Source organism: Sus scrofa, chromosome 6 (assembly GCF_000003025.6).
Source record: "Sus scrofa isolate TJ Tabasco breed Duroc chromosome 6, Sscrofa11.1, whole genome shotgun sequence".
Taxonomy (NCBI): domain Eukaryota; kingdom Metazoa; phylum Chordata; class Mammalia; order Artiodactyla; family Suidae; genus Sus; species Sus scrofa.
Genome location: NC_010448.4, coordinates 164,841,098 through 164,854,648, shown reverse-complemented (window position 1 = coordinate 164,854,648; position 13,551 = coordinate 164,841,098). Strand labels below are relative to the sequence as shown.

At 41.2% G+C, this 13,551-nt stretch overlaps 1 protein-coding gene across 2 annotated transcripts in view; it reads right to left on the bottom strand.

The window, feature by feature from the left end:
• Window positions 1-13,551, bottom strand: part of ATPAF1 (ATP synthase mitochondrial F1 complex assembly factor 1) — a 28,119-nt gene that overhangs the window by 4,093 nt on the left and 10,475 nt on the right. For both annotated transcript variants that reach the window (XM_003482091.4, XM_013999424.2), the window contains exons 5-8: window positions 10,636-10,686; window positions 9,413-9,460; window positions 6,889-6,984; window positions 4,770-4,877 (exon numbers count right to left, since the gene is read on the bottom strand). In XM_003482091.4, the coding sequence (XP_003482139.2) occupies window positions 4,770-4,877; window positions 6,889-6,984; window positions 9,413-9,460; window positions 10,636-10,686 (303 nt within the window). The remainder of the gene's footprint in view (window positions 1-4,769; window positions 4,878-6,888; window positions 6,985-9,412; window positions 9,461-10,635; window positions 10,687-13,551) is intronic.

The following is a 13,551-nucleotide window of genomic DNA, read 5'->3' as shown; positions in this document are numbered from 1 at the left end:
GCCCGAAGAACAAACCATTTCTAAAGCAAATGCATAATCTAAGGCAGCTACTACCATCACCCTCCAAGGCCTTGAACCGTAGGGCCTCTGACAGTCAACTGCGAGTTGAGGCTTAGACTGGAGGAGGTAAGGTTAGGCTACAACAGTGCTGTTCAAACTGCAGAGTCCTAGGGGCTTGGTGGAGATGCCCCAGGTCCCTTCGCCTCTCTGTTAGCTGTTATATTCTGGGCTTTTCCATAATAAGATTTGGTTCGGACAAAGGGCTCTGATCACGAGTTAGAAGACCACTAGAGTGGTAGGCAGAGTTGGGACAGAGATGTGTGCAAATGTGTCTCACAGAGGGTTATGGAAAATCCCCCTGCACTCCCCACGCCCAGCCACTTATTCACCCCATGCCCCCTGCTCTTACCACTCAATGTGAAGCAGTAGTCTCTTCCCTTTCCAAGACCCATGGAGATAAACACCTTAGTCCCCTACGGTGCTCAACAAGGAGGTATATTAACAAAGCGGATCCTTCCCTTTCGTTCAGCCTTCACAGCTACAATCATATTCCCAAGTCTTGCCCATTTTATTCCCTGTATATTTCTGGGATCATCTCTCTTCTCCATTCCTGCTACTTCTGCTACAGATTAGGTCTTTACTGCCTCTTGCCCAGACTACTGCAGTTGTACTCTAAATGATCCACTGACCAGGCTAGAACAAAAAATATTTGGGAAGCAAATAATTAAGGGTGATGGTCTCGAAATCCAACTCTTGATGGGTCAATCCTCATTCAAAATCTTTTTTATTTATTTATTTTTTTGTAAGCAAGCAAAGTCTTTACTAAAGGAAAGCAAATAGCTCCCAGGGCTGCTGGGGGGGGGGGAGAAGAGCCCCCCATTCAAAATCTTTTAATGATACTTTTGCACCCTCAGGATAAAGCCAATTCTCTAAACACAACCCACCAGTGGGAGCAAACTGTTTGTAATACCCCATGTTATTTTATGACTCCTAACTCTTGTGTATTCCATTCCCACGGTCTGATACATTCGCCCCCTCCCCCCTTTACTCTGCTAAACTCCTGCTGATCTTTGAGGTTCAGCTGGGGTGTCATTTCCTCCTCTTTCAAGAAGGGTCAAGAACTGCTCCCACCCTAACCCTGTTCCTGTCTCTACCCCACACTTACTGCATTCCGGTGAAATAATCTGTTGACACACATGCGGAACCAAATAAGGGTTTTGAATACTATACCAAATTTTCATCACTGAAGTTAATTGGTTCAGAAGAAACCTCTATTTTCCATGTATAATCTACCTACTTGCTTTACGATATTTGGAAACACAATGCCTCAAGTGCAAACTCATGCACGAGTATACAGGGAATTATGTACTTGTATTTCTGGGTTTCCCGCCTCTTAGGCGTGTACCTCTACATTAAATTCTAACCTGTCTAGTTCCATACTACACTGGAAACGCATAATCAAGTCAATTTCTAAAAGGCAAATGTGCGTTGTCTGGTATGCTGTTGAATGTTAGAAGGCCAGGGAAAGTTTAATAATTACGGGAACTGTGCAGCAGTTTGAGATCATTAGATTGGTAAAAATGCTAAGGCAGAAAGGGTCTTCTCTGACCTCTAGAGTCCACTTTTTGTCTTTTTTTTTTTTTTTTTTTTTTTTTTTAGGGCCGTACCCACAACATATGGAGGTTCCCAGGCTAGGGGTCAAATCAGAGCTGTAGCTGCTGGCCTACACCATAGCCACAACAACGCGGGATCCTTATGCCACTGAGCGAGGGCAGGGATGGAACCTTCGTCCCCATGGATACTAGTCAGTTTCCGTCGAGCCATGGCGGGAACTCCTAGAGTCCACTTTCAACATGGTTAGATGCCATGCTTTGCTGGAGACCAGAAAATAAAGTACAATCTCTACATCACTCACTCCTGTGTCAAATCTTAAAACGTAGTAACCGTATTCCCTCCAAACCTCAGTCTGAAACATCCATACTTTGTCTACTATTTGCTATCGTTTATACTCACTCCCAGCTTCAAAAACCCCTTAACTGCAGGAAGACGCACAGCGACTCTGCCTCTAACCCTCCGTATGTTCCCACTTCCCTCCGTGTCCATTTCACATCAATAATTACAACCATTCCTTCGCATTCATTCGCCTTTGACTTCCTGGTCCCTGTCTTACTCATTTCATCACCTGGCTAAGCCGTAACCCTAGTTAAACCCAACTCTCAGTCCCTTCTCTCTGTGTTTGTATCTGTCTGGCCATTCGCTCTCCCATCTTCCTGCATCAAATGTTGGCAAACCCGTTCTCTGCGGCGACTACTCCACGCTCTGTTGTAGAGGTAAAGTAGCCATCGACAGCATAGAAATGATAAAATTTTATTCACAGATACGAAATTTGAATGTTATATACTTTTCACAGGCCTCAAAATATTTTTTTAGTTTGTAAAGATGTAGAACATATTCTCAACCCACGGGCCTGCCCCAGACAATTTCACACTTTCTCTTTCCTACGCAGATGTCTAATACCTATTCCACCACCCTCATTCTCAGCTGATAACCTTTCCTTTCACTAAGCAATCTGGAGAGAACTTCTTATAAGCTACCGCTACCTCTATGCATTTAACTGTATTTGCTTCCTTCTATCCTGGCTTCTCTCCTGTTCTTACGTTTCTGACAAAGATCAACCCCTCATGCCCAGACTTACCCATATCAACAACTTTCCCCTCTTTCTCTTTCATTATCAATATTTCCCTCTTACTGGCTCTTTCCATCAGCATATAAATATGTTATGGAGTTCCCATAGTGGCTGAGTGGTTAACAATCCGACTAGGAACCATGAGGTTGCGGGTTTGATCCCAGGCCTTGTTCAGCAGGTTAAGGATCCGGCGTTGACGTGAGCTGTGGTGTAGGTTGCAGACGCGGCTTGGATCCCGCGTTGCCGTGGCTCTGGAGTAGGCCAGCGGCTACAGCTCCGATTCAACCCCTAGCCTGGGGACCTCCATATACCGCGGAAAGTGGCCCTAGAAAAGGCAAAAAGACAAAATAAATAAATAAATAAGTTGTTTCTCTCACTTAAAAGAAAACCAAAAAACGCTCTTATTCCCACTTCCTGTACCCTAATCCTATTCTCCCCTTCCCTTTCATCCCTGGAAAGACATGGTTATTTCTACGCTTCCTGACTTTTCTTCCTATCCTCTCCGCGATGTACTCCAATCATGCTTTTGTCCTTGAAACTGCCCTTGCAAAGGTCCCCAAGACTTCCACGTCTAAAAATGCTCAGTCCCCTTCCCATCTGCCCACCAGCAGGTGAGCTCCGGCTCGCTGAGCACCACCACTCCTGGAAACATTTTCTCTTAGCTTCCAGCGAGTTCTACCGCCTTAGTTTTTCTCCACCCTCGCTGACACTTCCCTTTTTAATTGTCTTTGCTTACGCCTCCTCATCTCTCCAGCGCTCAGTTCTCAGACCTCTTCTCTTTTCCGTCTCCATTAATGTCCTTGGTGATTTTATTCCGCCTCATAGCTTCAGGTAACAGTCTGTATGCTGAGAACTCCCACACTTACCTCTCCAGCTTGGACCTCACCCCTGAACTCCAGGTTCACATATTCTAATTGTCTAGTACGTGGATATCTAATAGGCCTCTCGTATTTAACATGCCTAAAGTCAAACTCCTGATCTTCCTCCCAAACCTATTCCTCCTGCAATCTTGTCTGCTTGTCATCTCAGTTAATGGCAATTCCGTTCTTTTGGATAGGATTTTGGGTGACTTCCAGTTGAGTGCGATGGGTAGAAGAATGGAGATGTGGGACTGAACAGTTACAGGAATAGCAGACAGGGAAGGAGAGTCTTCATTATGCCCCAGACTTGGGGCTGACTGCTACTGTGAGATACTAGCTGAGGGCCATCACGTCTCCCTTCCTGTGCGTATTTTTCCTGGGAAAAACACGTGGGTGACGTCATAAAGAACCTCAAGAGGAAGAGGCACTGAAGTGCTCGCTATCTGGAGGCCATCCAGGACTTAAACCTGCCATAAATGAGACTGAAATGAACAAGCCCTAGACAAACAGGCTGCGAGTAATCACAAAACTGTTCCTGGCCTAGATATACAGAGAACAAACAGATTACCTATGGGCATATGGTCAATGATCTATCCCAGGAAATGGGAAAAGGGGGAGGGAAAGCCACTAGGTATGATGAATGCTGTACATGTGAACAGTGTGGAGAAAGGTAAAAGATTGAGAATGCGTCTGGACTTTGAACTCTTCCCTACACCTAAGAAGCCATCTACTTGTCCAGTCTCTTGCCCGAATCCCCTAGGGCCAGATGTACCTTGGAGTCAGAATTTTTGGATTTTAGAAAAGTAGTAAGTGCAGAAACCATATACCTGTATTATGTAACTCAACCATAATCAAATACATTAATATTTCCTTAGTAAAATGCATGAATATTCCACATCAAGTAGGATTAGTGGCCTCATATCAGTGTAAGTGAAGATTTAGCTATTAAGCAAATTCAGATGAGATAAGGTCTTGTGACCAAAGAAGTTATTAAAGAAAACTTTGTTGTTAGAGTTTTTGAATTTCCAAACTGTGAATAAACTAATGAGAATATGTACTAACTTCAATTTGGAAGAGCCTGAGCAAGACAAAATTATTATCACCTTAGGCGAGAAATAGGTACATGAAGGTCTCTGGAATTTTACCACTTGTGAACTTTGGCAGAAGAATGATACCTTTAAGGGCCATCAGGTAAATCCAAAATGGTAAGAGTTGATTCTTACCAGAAATGTGGAATCCATCTCCGCTGTCATCAGCACTATGCCCTTTTCTTCCTTAAGTTCAGGGTAGTGATATAAAATCAGCTGGCTGGCTGCAGCTTCCCCTCGGGTCTGCAAGGAGGAACACTTATCACGGCTCAATAAGGCACCACCACAACAAAACTGCAATTTCAGAGCAATAGAGAGTCTGGAGGAAATTCTGGCTCTTAGTCCCTTGGGTGGCTAGTGATTCGGAGGACTGGTATGTGGGGGTGGTCAGGCCTGCCAAGGCCCAGCAAAACTGACAGTTTGCACAGTGTTATTTGTGTCTTCAATTGAAAAAGGTTTGGCTTTTTTCCCAGAAAATGTTTACAGTAGGCAGTGAATCCTTCATCACAGCCATATATTTAAAAACAAAATGGCACAAGCAGCTACCAAATCAAGTTCTAAAGAAAGCAATATGCCTGTGTAATTGCCACTTTTATGGACTAGTGCATTTCACAGTTGAAATCTACTCCCCTTGGCTGGCTCTGAAGACTGAGCTCTTTTAAGCTGTAGCAAACAGCTGGAGAGTTTGCACATGGGCCAGATCTGTAATGTACAGCTTTAAAATATGATCTGGGTGGGCGGTAGAGGGGAAGGAAGAATGGGAACATCATAATTTCATGAAGAATGGACAGGGCAGGGGTTACTAGACCTCAGTCCAGACTAGGAAGAGAGGCTGCCTTGAAAGCTATGGTCCTCAAACAATGTAGGAGGAAATAACCACACATTCAAAAGATCTCTGGGTTTCATCTTTAAAATTTCAGCAAAAGTCCTTTTAATTAGCTCTCTGGTTTTTTTTTTTTTGGAGGGGGGTGACTATGCTGGTGGCATGTGAAAGGTCCCAGGCCAGGGACTGAACCGACACTACAGCAGCAGCCTGAACTGCTGCAGTAATAATGCCAGGTCCAAAACCTGCTGTGCCACAAGGGAACTCCCCTTTTAGTTATCAATACCTAATTAATTGCTACTGTACTCTCAACAGTTCAGCATCTTAGTTCTCCAAAATATACATAAAATATACTATCATTTTGATCATAATTACAATCCTGGATCTTTTTCCTGTATTTGTATATGAGCTTCATGAGAGCAGTCTTAGTATAGTTTCCAACACAACTGCATAATGGTTAGGTTCACAGACTTTGGAGTCAATAACCTGGAGTCAGTCAAACCCAGCTCTACCACATACTATTAGCAGTATGAACTAACTTCTCTGAATCCACTTTCTTCTGTGTAAGTAGAAATAACATTAGTAACTATCTAGCGGGGTGTATGTGAGGATTAAACTGCATAATGCATATAAAACATCTGGCACATAGTAAGTACATGAAATGTTGGTTATTATAGTATGTGCCCAATAAGTGATTGTTGGATGAATTAAAATGAAAGCTACTCCCTCATTCTATTTTCTTTCCCCTTCCTTCCTTTAAAGAAACATGACACAATTTTTGGGTACAGTCACAAGGGATACAGTCATGAGAAATCCTCAGTCTCACTTTGTGCTCCCTTTCAAAGCCATTATAAAACATGCTCGTTTTTGCCAGATTTGGCCTCCAAATACAGAATGTCAATCTTAGCGATGATCTCACATAAGACACTTTTATTTTAAAAGTTTCTCATACTTTGGCTCAAACTTCTTAATCTAATATTTGGGAATAAAACAAAAGAAAAAAAAAAAAAAGGAAGGAGGGAAGCAAACTAAACAACATCTATGGAATAAAAACTACGTATCCAGCACCTTGGAAAATGCTGACTTGGGGGATAAAACACACGTAAGACATGGCGTCTGCCTTCGTGCTATAAGATAACTGTGATAACTCACCCATGTTGCTTAAGTGAGGTACATGCAGTACATGTTATAGACGTCTGGGGAAGAGAGAGGAGAGACCCAGAAATAGTCAGAGAAGGTGTTTTGGAATCTTTCCAATTTCTAGGTATTGAGTAGGGCCAAAAAAGCTAGCCCAACATACAAAGTGTGACAGCTCATCAATGCTACCGTTGAGAGTTAGTACATATTCTATGTTCTCAAGCCTCAGAAGGGTCTGTAGGTCCACAAAGGAATAGGCCTCTTTTGTCTAGGGGATGAGCACAAGCCACTTACCTGAATATTTATAAGCGCAGTGAAGTGCAGTTCAGTGCCTGTCCACTGTCCAACAAAAAACTCATAACCTTCTCTTCTCGGTAGTGCACACAGAAACTGTGGGAAACAAATACACAAGGAGACAGATGAATAAATAAAACCATTTGTTCTATGTCCAAACACCCTGTGTCATTCACTCTACTTCTTCAATGTTTGGTCTTAAAACTTTTAAAAAATTATGAAATTCATGTGTGATAATATAAAAAACACCTACACACTTCCCAATCTGCCTAAGAAAGAAAGCGTTAGAGACCCAGTTCAAGCTCTCTCTGTAAACCCATTCTAACTCCATTCCAGAATAACAGCTAATCTGCATCTGGTGTCTATCATTCCCTTCTAGGTTTTTATGCTTTTAATGTGTAGGCATACATATGTCCATAAACAAGAAATGACATTGTTTGCATGTTTAAAAACTTAAATCTTTTCAAACTATATGCATATTTTTGCAACTCACTTTTTTTACACATCACATAATAATTCTGATTTATTCATGTCAATAAATGTAACTTTAATCCATTACTTTCACTGTTATATGGAGTTGACTACAGAAGTTTACCACAATTTTATCCATTCTTCTAGTGATAAACTTTTGGGTCTTGTTCAATTTCTAAACTTTCTAATGCTGCTGAATTAATTTTTGTTACAATTTCGTCATCACTTATATTCTATCATCTGAGACTGACACTGAAGCTTGACTCTATAAACACCAAGAAATAATGAGTTTTACGCTCAAGATGAATTTGGGGGGAGGAGTGAAGAAAATGGTGCCAGAACAAAACCAAGTATGACCAGTCCGATAGGCATTAGTCACGGAATTGTCTCCTTATTGCCAACACTCAAGCTTTGTTTTACTATTATTAGATGAGATAACCTCAGTGCCTGACTAATAGGGAAAAACCACTTTGAAAAAGCTTTATTGAGGTATACTTGGAGTACAAGTTACACATATTTCAAGTGTACAAGTAGAATCGTTTTGACGTATGTATACTGTTACCATAATCAACGTAACGAACACATCTATCACCTCCAAAAGTTTCTCCAAAAATCCCTTTGTAATTCATACCTTCCTCCCTCCAACCATTCCTAAGCAAACCTAATCAGAGCTGTAGCCGCCGGCTTTGGCCAGAGCCAGAGCCACAGCAACGTGGGACCCGAGCCGCATCTGCGACCTACCCCACAGCTCACAGCAACACCGGATCGTTAACCCACTGAGCAAGGCCAGGGATCGAACCTGCAACCTCATGGTTCCTAGTCAGATTCGTTAACCACTGCGCCACAACAGGAACTCCAATAATTCATTCTTTCTTATTGCTGAATTTTATTCTGTTATATATGTATACGATGTTTATGTATACATATACACAATTTCTTTATTCATTCACCTGTAATAGACTTGGATATTTTTCAGTATTTGATTATTACAAATAAAGCTGCCAAGAACAGAAGTCATTATGTGCACATATGCTTTCAGTTCTCTTAGGAAAATATCTAGGAGTAAAATGGTTGGCTAATATGGCAGGTATATGCTTAACTTTTGAAGAAGCTGCCAGACTGTTTTCTAAAGTGGTTGTACCATTTTAAATTATTACAGCAATATATGAGAGTTCCATTGCTCTATATGCTCACCAATACTTGCCATAGTCAGTGTTTCAAATTTTAGTCATTTAGTGGTATCTCACTGTGGTTTCAATTTGCTTTCTCATTATGACTAATGAGGTGAAACATCTCATCAGGTGCTTATCAACCACTTCACTTCACTGGTGAATTGTCTGAATCTTTTGCTCATTTTTAAACTGGGTTACTTGTCATCTTATTAAGTTTTAAGAGTCTCTAGTACAGTCTAGGTACAGGTCAATATATGTTAATACATGTTTTGCAAAATTTTTCTCCCAATTTGTGGCTTTTCATTTTCATAACTCTGTCTTTTGAAAAGTAGAAATTAAAAAATTTTTTATTGCTGAGAGTTCCTATCATGGCTCAGTGGTTAACAAACCTGATTGGTATCCATGAGGACATGGGTTCAATCCCTGGCCTTGCTCAGTGGGTTAAGGATTTGGCATTGCTGTGGCTGTGGCACAGGCCTGCGGCTACAGCTTTGATTTGACTCCTGGCCTGGGAACCTCCATATGCCCTAAAAAGACCACGGAAAAAAAAAGAAAAAAAAAAAAGAGAGAAACTTAAAGGAGGTTGAAAAGATTAAGTTTCCAGGTGTTACCCCCAATATTCACTTACACTGATAAAGATCCACATCAGAAAGGGCTGAGATCTTTCAGAGCTAAACAGTACAGACTTTCTGGGCCAAACCTACATTGTTCCACAAGGCTGAAAATCTCACTTATCAGTACAATCAACATGCAAGCATCTTTGTTAAGTAACTGAGCACTATAACATGGGAGAGTGCATGGAGTATTAAGAGGACTGGTTAAAAAACATCCTTGTCTGGCAGCACTAATAAGCAACCCTCATATCGTCACTAGAAACTTACTGTTGGACAGGACTGAGCCCGGTTCCAGATCAAGTCAAATTTCTCTTTCTGTAGGTTAGAAAAGAATAAAATTCAGAGATAAGAAAATATAAAAGGCCATAATCACATTTAAATTCACCAAGACTGAACTCTAGAATTGCAATACAACTAAAACAATCTCAAGTTCCATCAATTACAAATCTTTCTTACGAAAGAGAGGAAAAAGCAGATGTGTGCTTTCCGATTCAATATCAGAATTATGTGTGAAGATTTTATATTCCAAAAGTTAGAAACTCTTCCAGGAACTCTGCCAAGTGCCAGAGACATCAGCTCACTAAATCTGTGTGAGGGAGAGCTAAGCAGGCCTATTTAAACAATGAGTCAGAAGTAGAGATCGAAAATGTTATGAAGAGTACAGTTTTTTTGACCATCGAACCCATGAAAGGCAAGGGTATATGTGCAAAGGGGGGAGAAATACTCACAAGACCCAAAAGGCCTGGCTTTACTTTTCCATCTATAAATTTTCCTCCTTAAACTTACACATGTAGACTCAGTATATATTTGGGTGCTTGATATAAACTGAATAAGCTACTTCCTTTTCAGAGAAGAACAATTAAAGAACTAGCTGGTAAGCCAGTGCATTAAATGCTTTCTCCTGGTACAAGTTAGCAGGACCTCACACCAGAAGAAGTCAACAGCATTTCCTCCTGGTCAGAGATCTCAATGGTCAAGCTGTCGCCCTGCCTAACTCCAAGACAGCAATTTTGAGAAGGGAAAAAATACATGACAACAATGACAAAATGTCACCTGCTAAGGAGAAATGCCAGCAAAAGACTAGCAGGAAGCTCCACGTCAGTTCAGATATAGGTCACTTGTCGATAGGAAGGGAAGAAAGCTATGCCAGAGGCCCTATCCTAAATCCTAACAGCTTCGTTGGAAAACACCAAAAAGAAATACAGACATTTGAAAATTGCTCAGCAATATAAACTTACACCATGCTCCCTTGTCAGAGACTTGACTCAAAGAGACATTTCTATACCAGGAAGAGGAAAAACAGGAGCCATAAATACACCATATGGAGCTTCCAATCTTTGGTGCTCAGGGCATAATAAAAACCCTCAGAGCTATAAATGTAAGTTCTCAAGAGGCAATAAACATAGAAAAAGTAAAGGCAACTGCCTGCTAAGGTTAGAGCCTTGACCTTCATGCTATAACACTTTCAATTTCCCCTTCAAACTACTTACAGGAATAACTGCGTAGACTGTATCTTTTGCTGCAAAATACTGCTGCCAAATCTGTACAAAAAAGAGAGGGTGTCTGTGACACATCAGTAATCTTTTCAACCTGCACCAAGAAGTGGTGACAGCTTTCACTGCTCAGAGTAATATGCTATTTGATAACAGGGAGGAAAACCCAACGTAATACTTTTATTACCAGTACATGATTACAGAAAAGATTTAATACCACCTACTCTTCTAGATGATTAAACTGTAACTCTTAATAACAAATTTCTGTCAGAGAAATGGATTCTGCGACCTTGTTAATCATTTCTCCCAAGATGTGCTTTGTGTGTAAAAGACTCTTTTTTTAAAAAACATTTTCTCTCTTCTCTCCCCAAACCCTTCTGCCTAGACAACTTCGAGCCTTCTCAGAGTCAGACATCAACCACTCAGAATCCAGAGTCTAAAGTCAGGCAGATCTAGGTACAAATCCCAGCTCCTATCATCTGCTGAATATGCTACTTTGGGCAAATTACTCAAAGTCACTAAATAACATCAATATAATCAACAATAAAACAGTAATAGTACCAACCTCAGAGGATTATTGTGAAGACTCTTTGAAATTGTGCTCGTGCTTAGCACAACAGCATTACAGTGCAACCAAAGCCAAGGTGCTCTGAGAGCCACGAAGAGGCACTTAACCCAAGTAAGGGAAAAAGTGCCAGAAGAAGGGGGCACCTGAGCTGCATCCTGAAGATTGATCAGGAGTTAGTCAGGTGAGGGGGAGTCTGGGAAGATAAACAGGTAGGACAGAAGATAAGGGACATACTCTAAGCAAAGAATGACAAGCATTAGCAAAAACACAGAAGTTGGAGAAGGCATCATAGCCAATGTGTCACCTGAGCGAGCTGGTGTGGAAGAATGGGTCACCCTCCTTTAGAGCTGCTGTTTTGTCAACATTCCCATTAAAATGTGGGTCCACAAGATACTTCAAGATACTGTGAAGATACTAATCAAAGTGTGATCTCACCAACACAAAGCACAGAAGGACTATAATCTCCTAGGAACCGGCCAAATCACTCTCTGGGCAGCCTAAGGTTGCTCTGCCTTTTTTTTTTTTGCATGTCAAAACACTCTCTCCTTGGAGTTCCCCCTGTGGCGGGATCAGCAGCATCTTGAGAGTGCTGGGAAGAAGCTTCAATCCCCAGCCCAGTCCAGTGGGTTCCAGATCCAGTGTTTTCACAGCTGTGGGTCAAGTTGAGATTGGGACTCAGATCTGATCCCTGGCCTGGAACTTCATATGCCGGGGGTGGCCAAAAAAGAAAAAACAAAACAAAACACTGTCTCCTCATTTTAAGGACAGCATATCCTGCTTATGTGTATTTAATTTATTTTAGTAGTTTATGAATCAATCCTGAAATTTGTAAGACTGAAAGACATTTCATTTCCTAACATAGTTGGCCTTAGTGACTCACGACTATTTAATTAAATTAATTAATTAATTTATTTATTTGTTAACCCACTGAGCAAGGGCAGGGATGGAACCCGCAACCTCATGGTTCCTAGTCGGATTCGTTAACCACTGTGCCACGACGGGAACTCCCTCATGACTATTTTAATGAATACAAACTTGTATCTAAAAACACAGGTCTAAAAGATATTTGTCATGTGATGATCAGACCTCCTGGGCCTGGCTTCTCTCTCCCCTGAAGGACATGCTTGGTGTCCACTTTCTATTCGCATTTCTTCCTTAAGGCAGTTTGAAGTCTCCTGGAGATTCTGCAGTAAGCCTTTAGTAACAGAAGTTGGAACTCTGTGCTGTTCCTTTTTTTGGTTTTGTTTCTGTGTCTATATTTCCACCAAGCTAAAGCTCTTTGAGAGTAGCGGATTCTCTCACTCATTTCTACATCTGGCATAGATGCTAGCGTTTAATAAATGCTTGATGAGGAAGGTCCCATGTGGTGCAGCAGGTTAAGGATCTGGCGTTGCCACAGCTGTGGTGCAGGCTGCAACTGTGGCGCAGGGTTGATCCCTGACCTGGGAAACTTTCACACGCTGTAGGTATAGCCAAGAAACAAAAATACTTGACGAAATGAATGAATGGTTTCCTAAAGGAAACCCAGAGAAACTGGCCCAACACAGGTTCACCACAATATATAAGGCAACTGCTAACAACCTTAAATGGCCCAACTTCCTGTACGGGAATATGATGCAGAGTCAGACAGACATGGGTTTGAGTCCTAGCTCTACCACTAAATTACTTAATCTCTTTAAGTTAGTTTCCTCAGTTGTAAACTGGGAATAATAGCATCTACTTTAGAAGGGAGTCATGAGCATATAATAATAGAATGCACATAAAGTACTCAGTAGCTGATGGAGAGTATACTGCCTTTTTTTTTTTTTAACTATTTCGATTCTATCAATACACCTAAAATAAATGCCAATAAATAGCTTATTATATTCTAATTAGAGAGCAAAGAATCAGATGTGAAAATGTAAATGGCCATACAAATCAAGGTATATGGAATAACCAAACAAGCAGGATAGATCATGAGTGCTTTGGAGGAGGTGTCCAGGAAGCCTCCTGCAAAAGGTCCTGCAATGACGGCGGACCCTAAACGTCAAGCAAAGGGATGTGGGAAGTCACTGCACGTTTGAGAGCAGGTTACTAACATAATAGTTATTTTTATTCATTTATTTAAAAACACAAACCTAGCACTTACTCTGTGCTATGCACTGTTGCAAGCACCTTACAAATAGTAACTCATTTAATTCCCCAAACACCTCTATGAGGTAAGTAAGGATTATCATTATGGCCACTGTAAAGGGAATCTGAGGTCCAGAGAGGTTAACTAACTTATCGAAGTCATTCGCCTAGCAAGCTGTAGAGCTAGGACTTAAAACTGGCAGCATAGCCTGTGTTCTTTTTTTTTTTTTTTT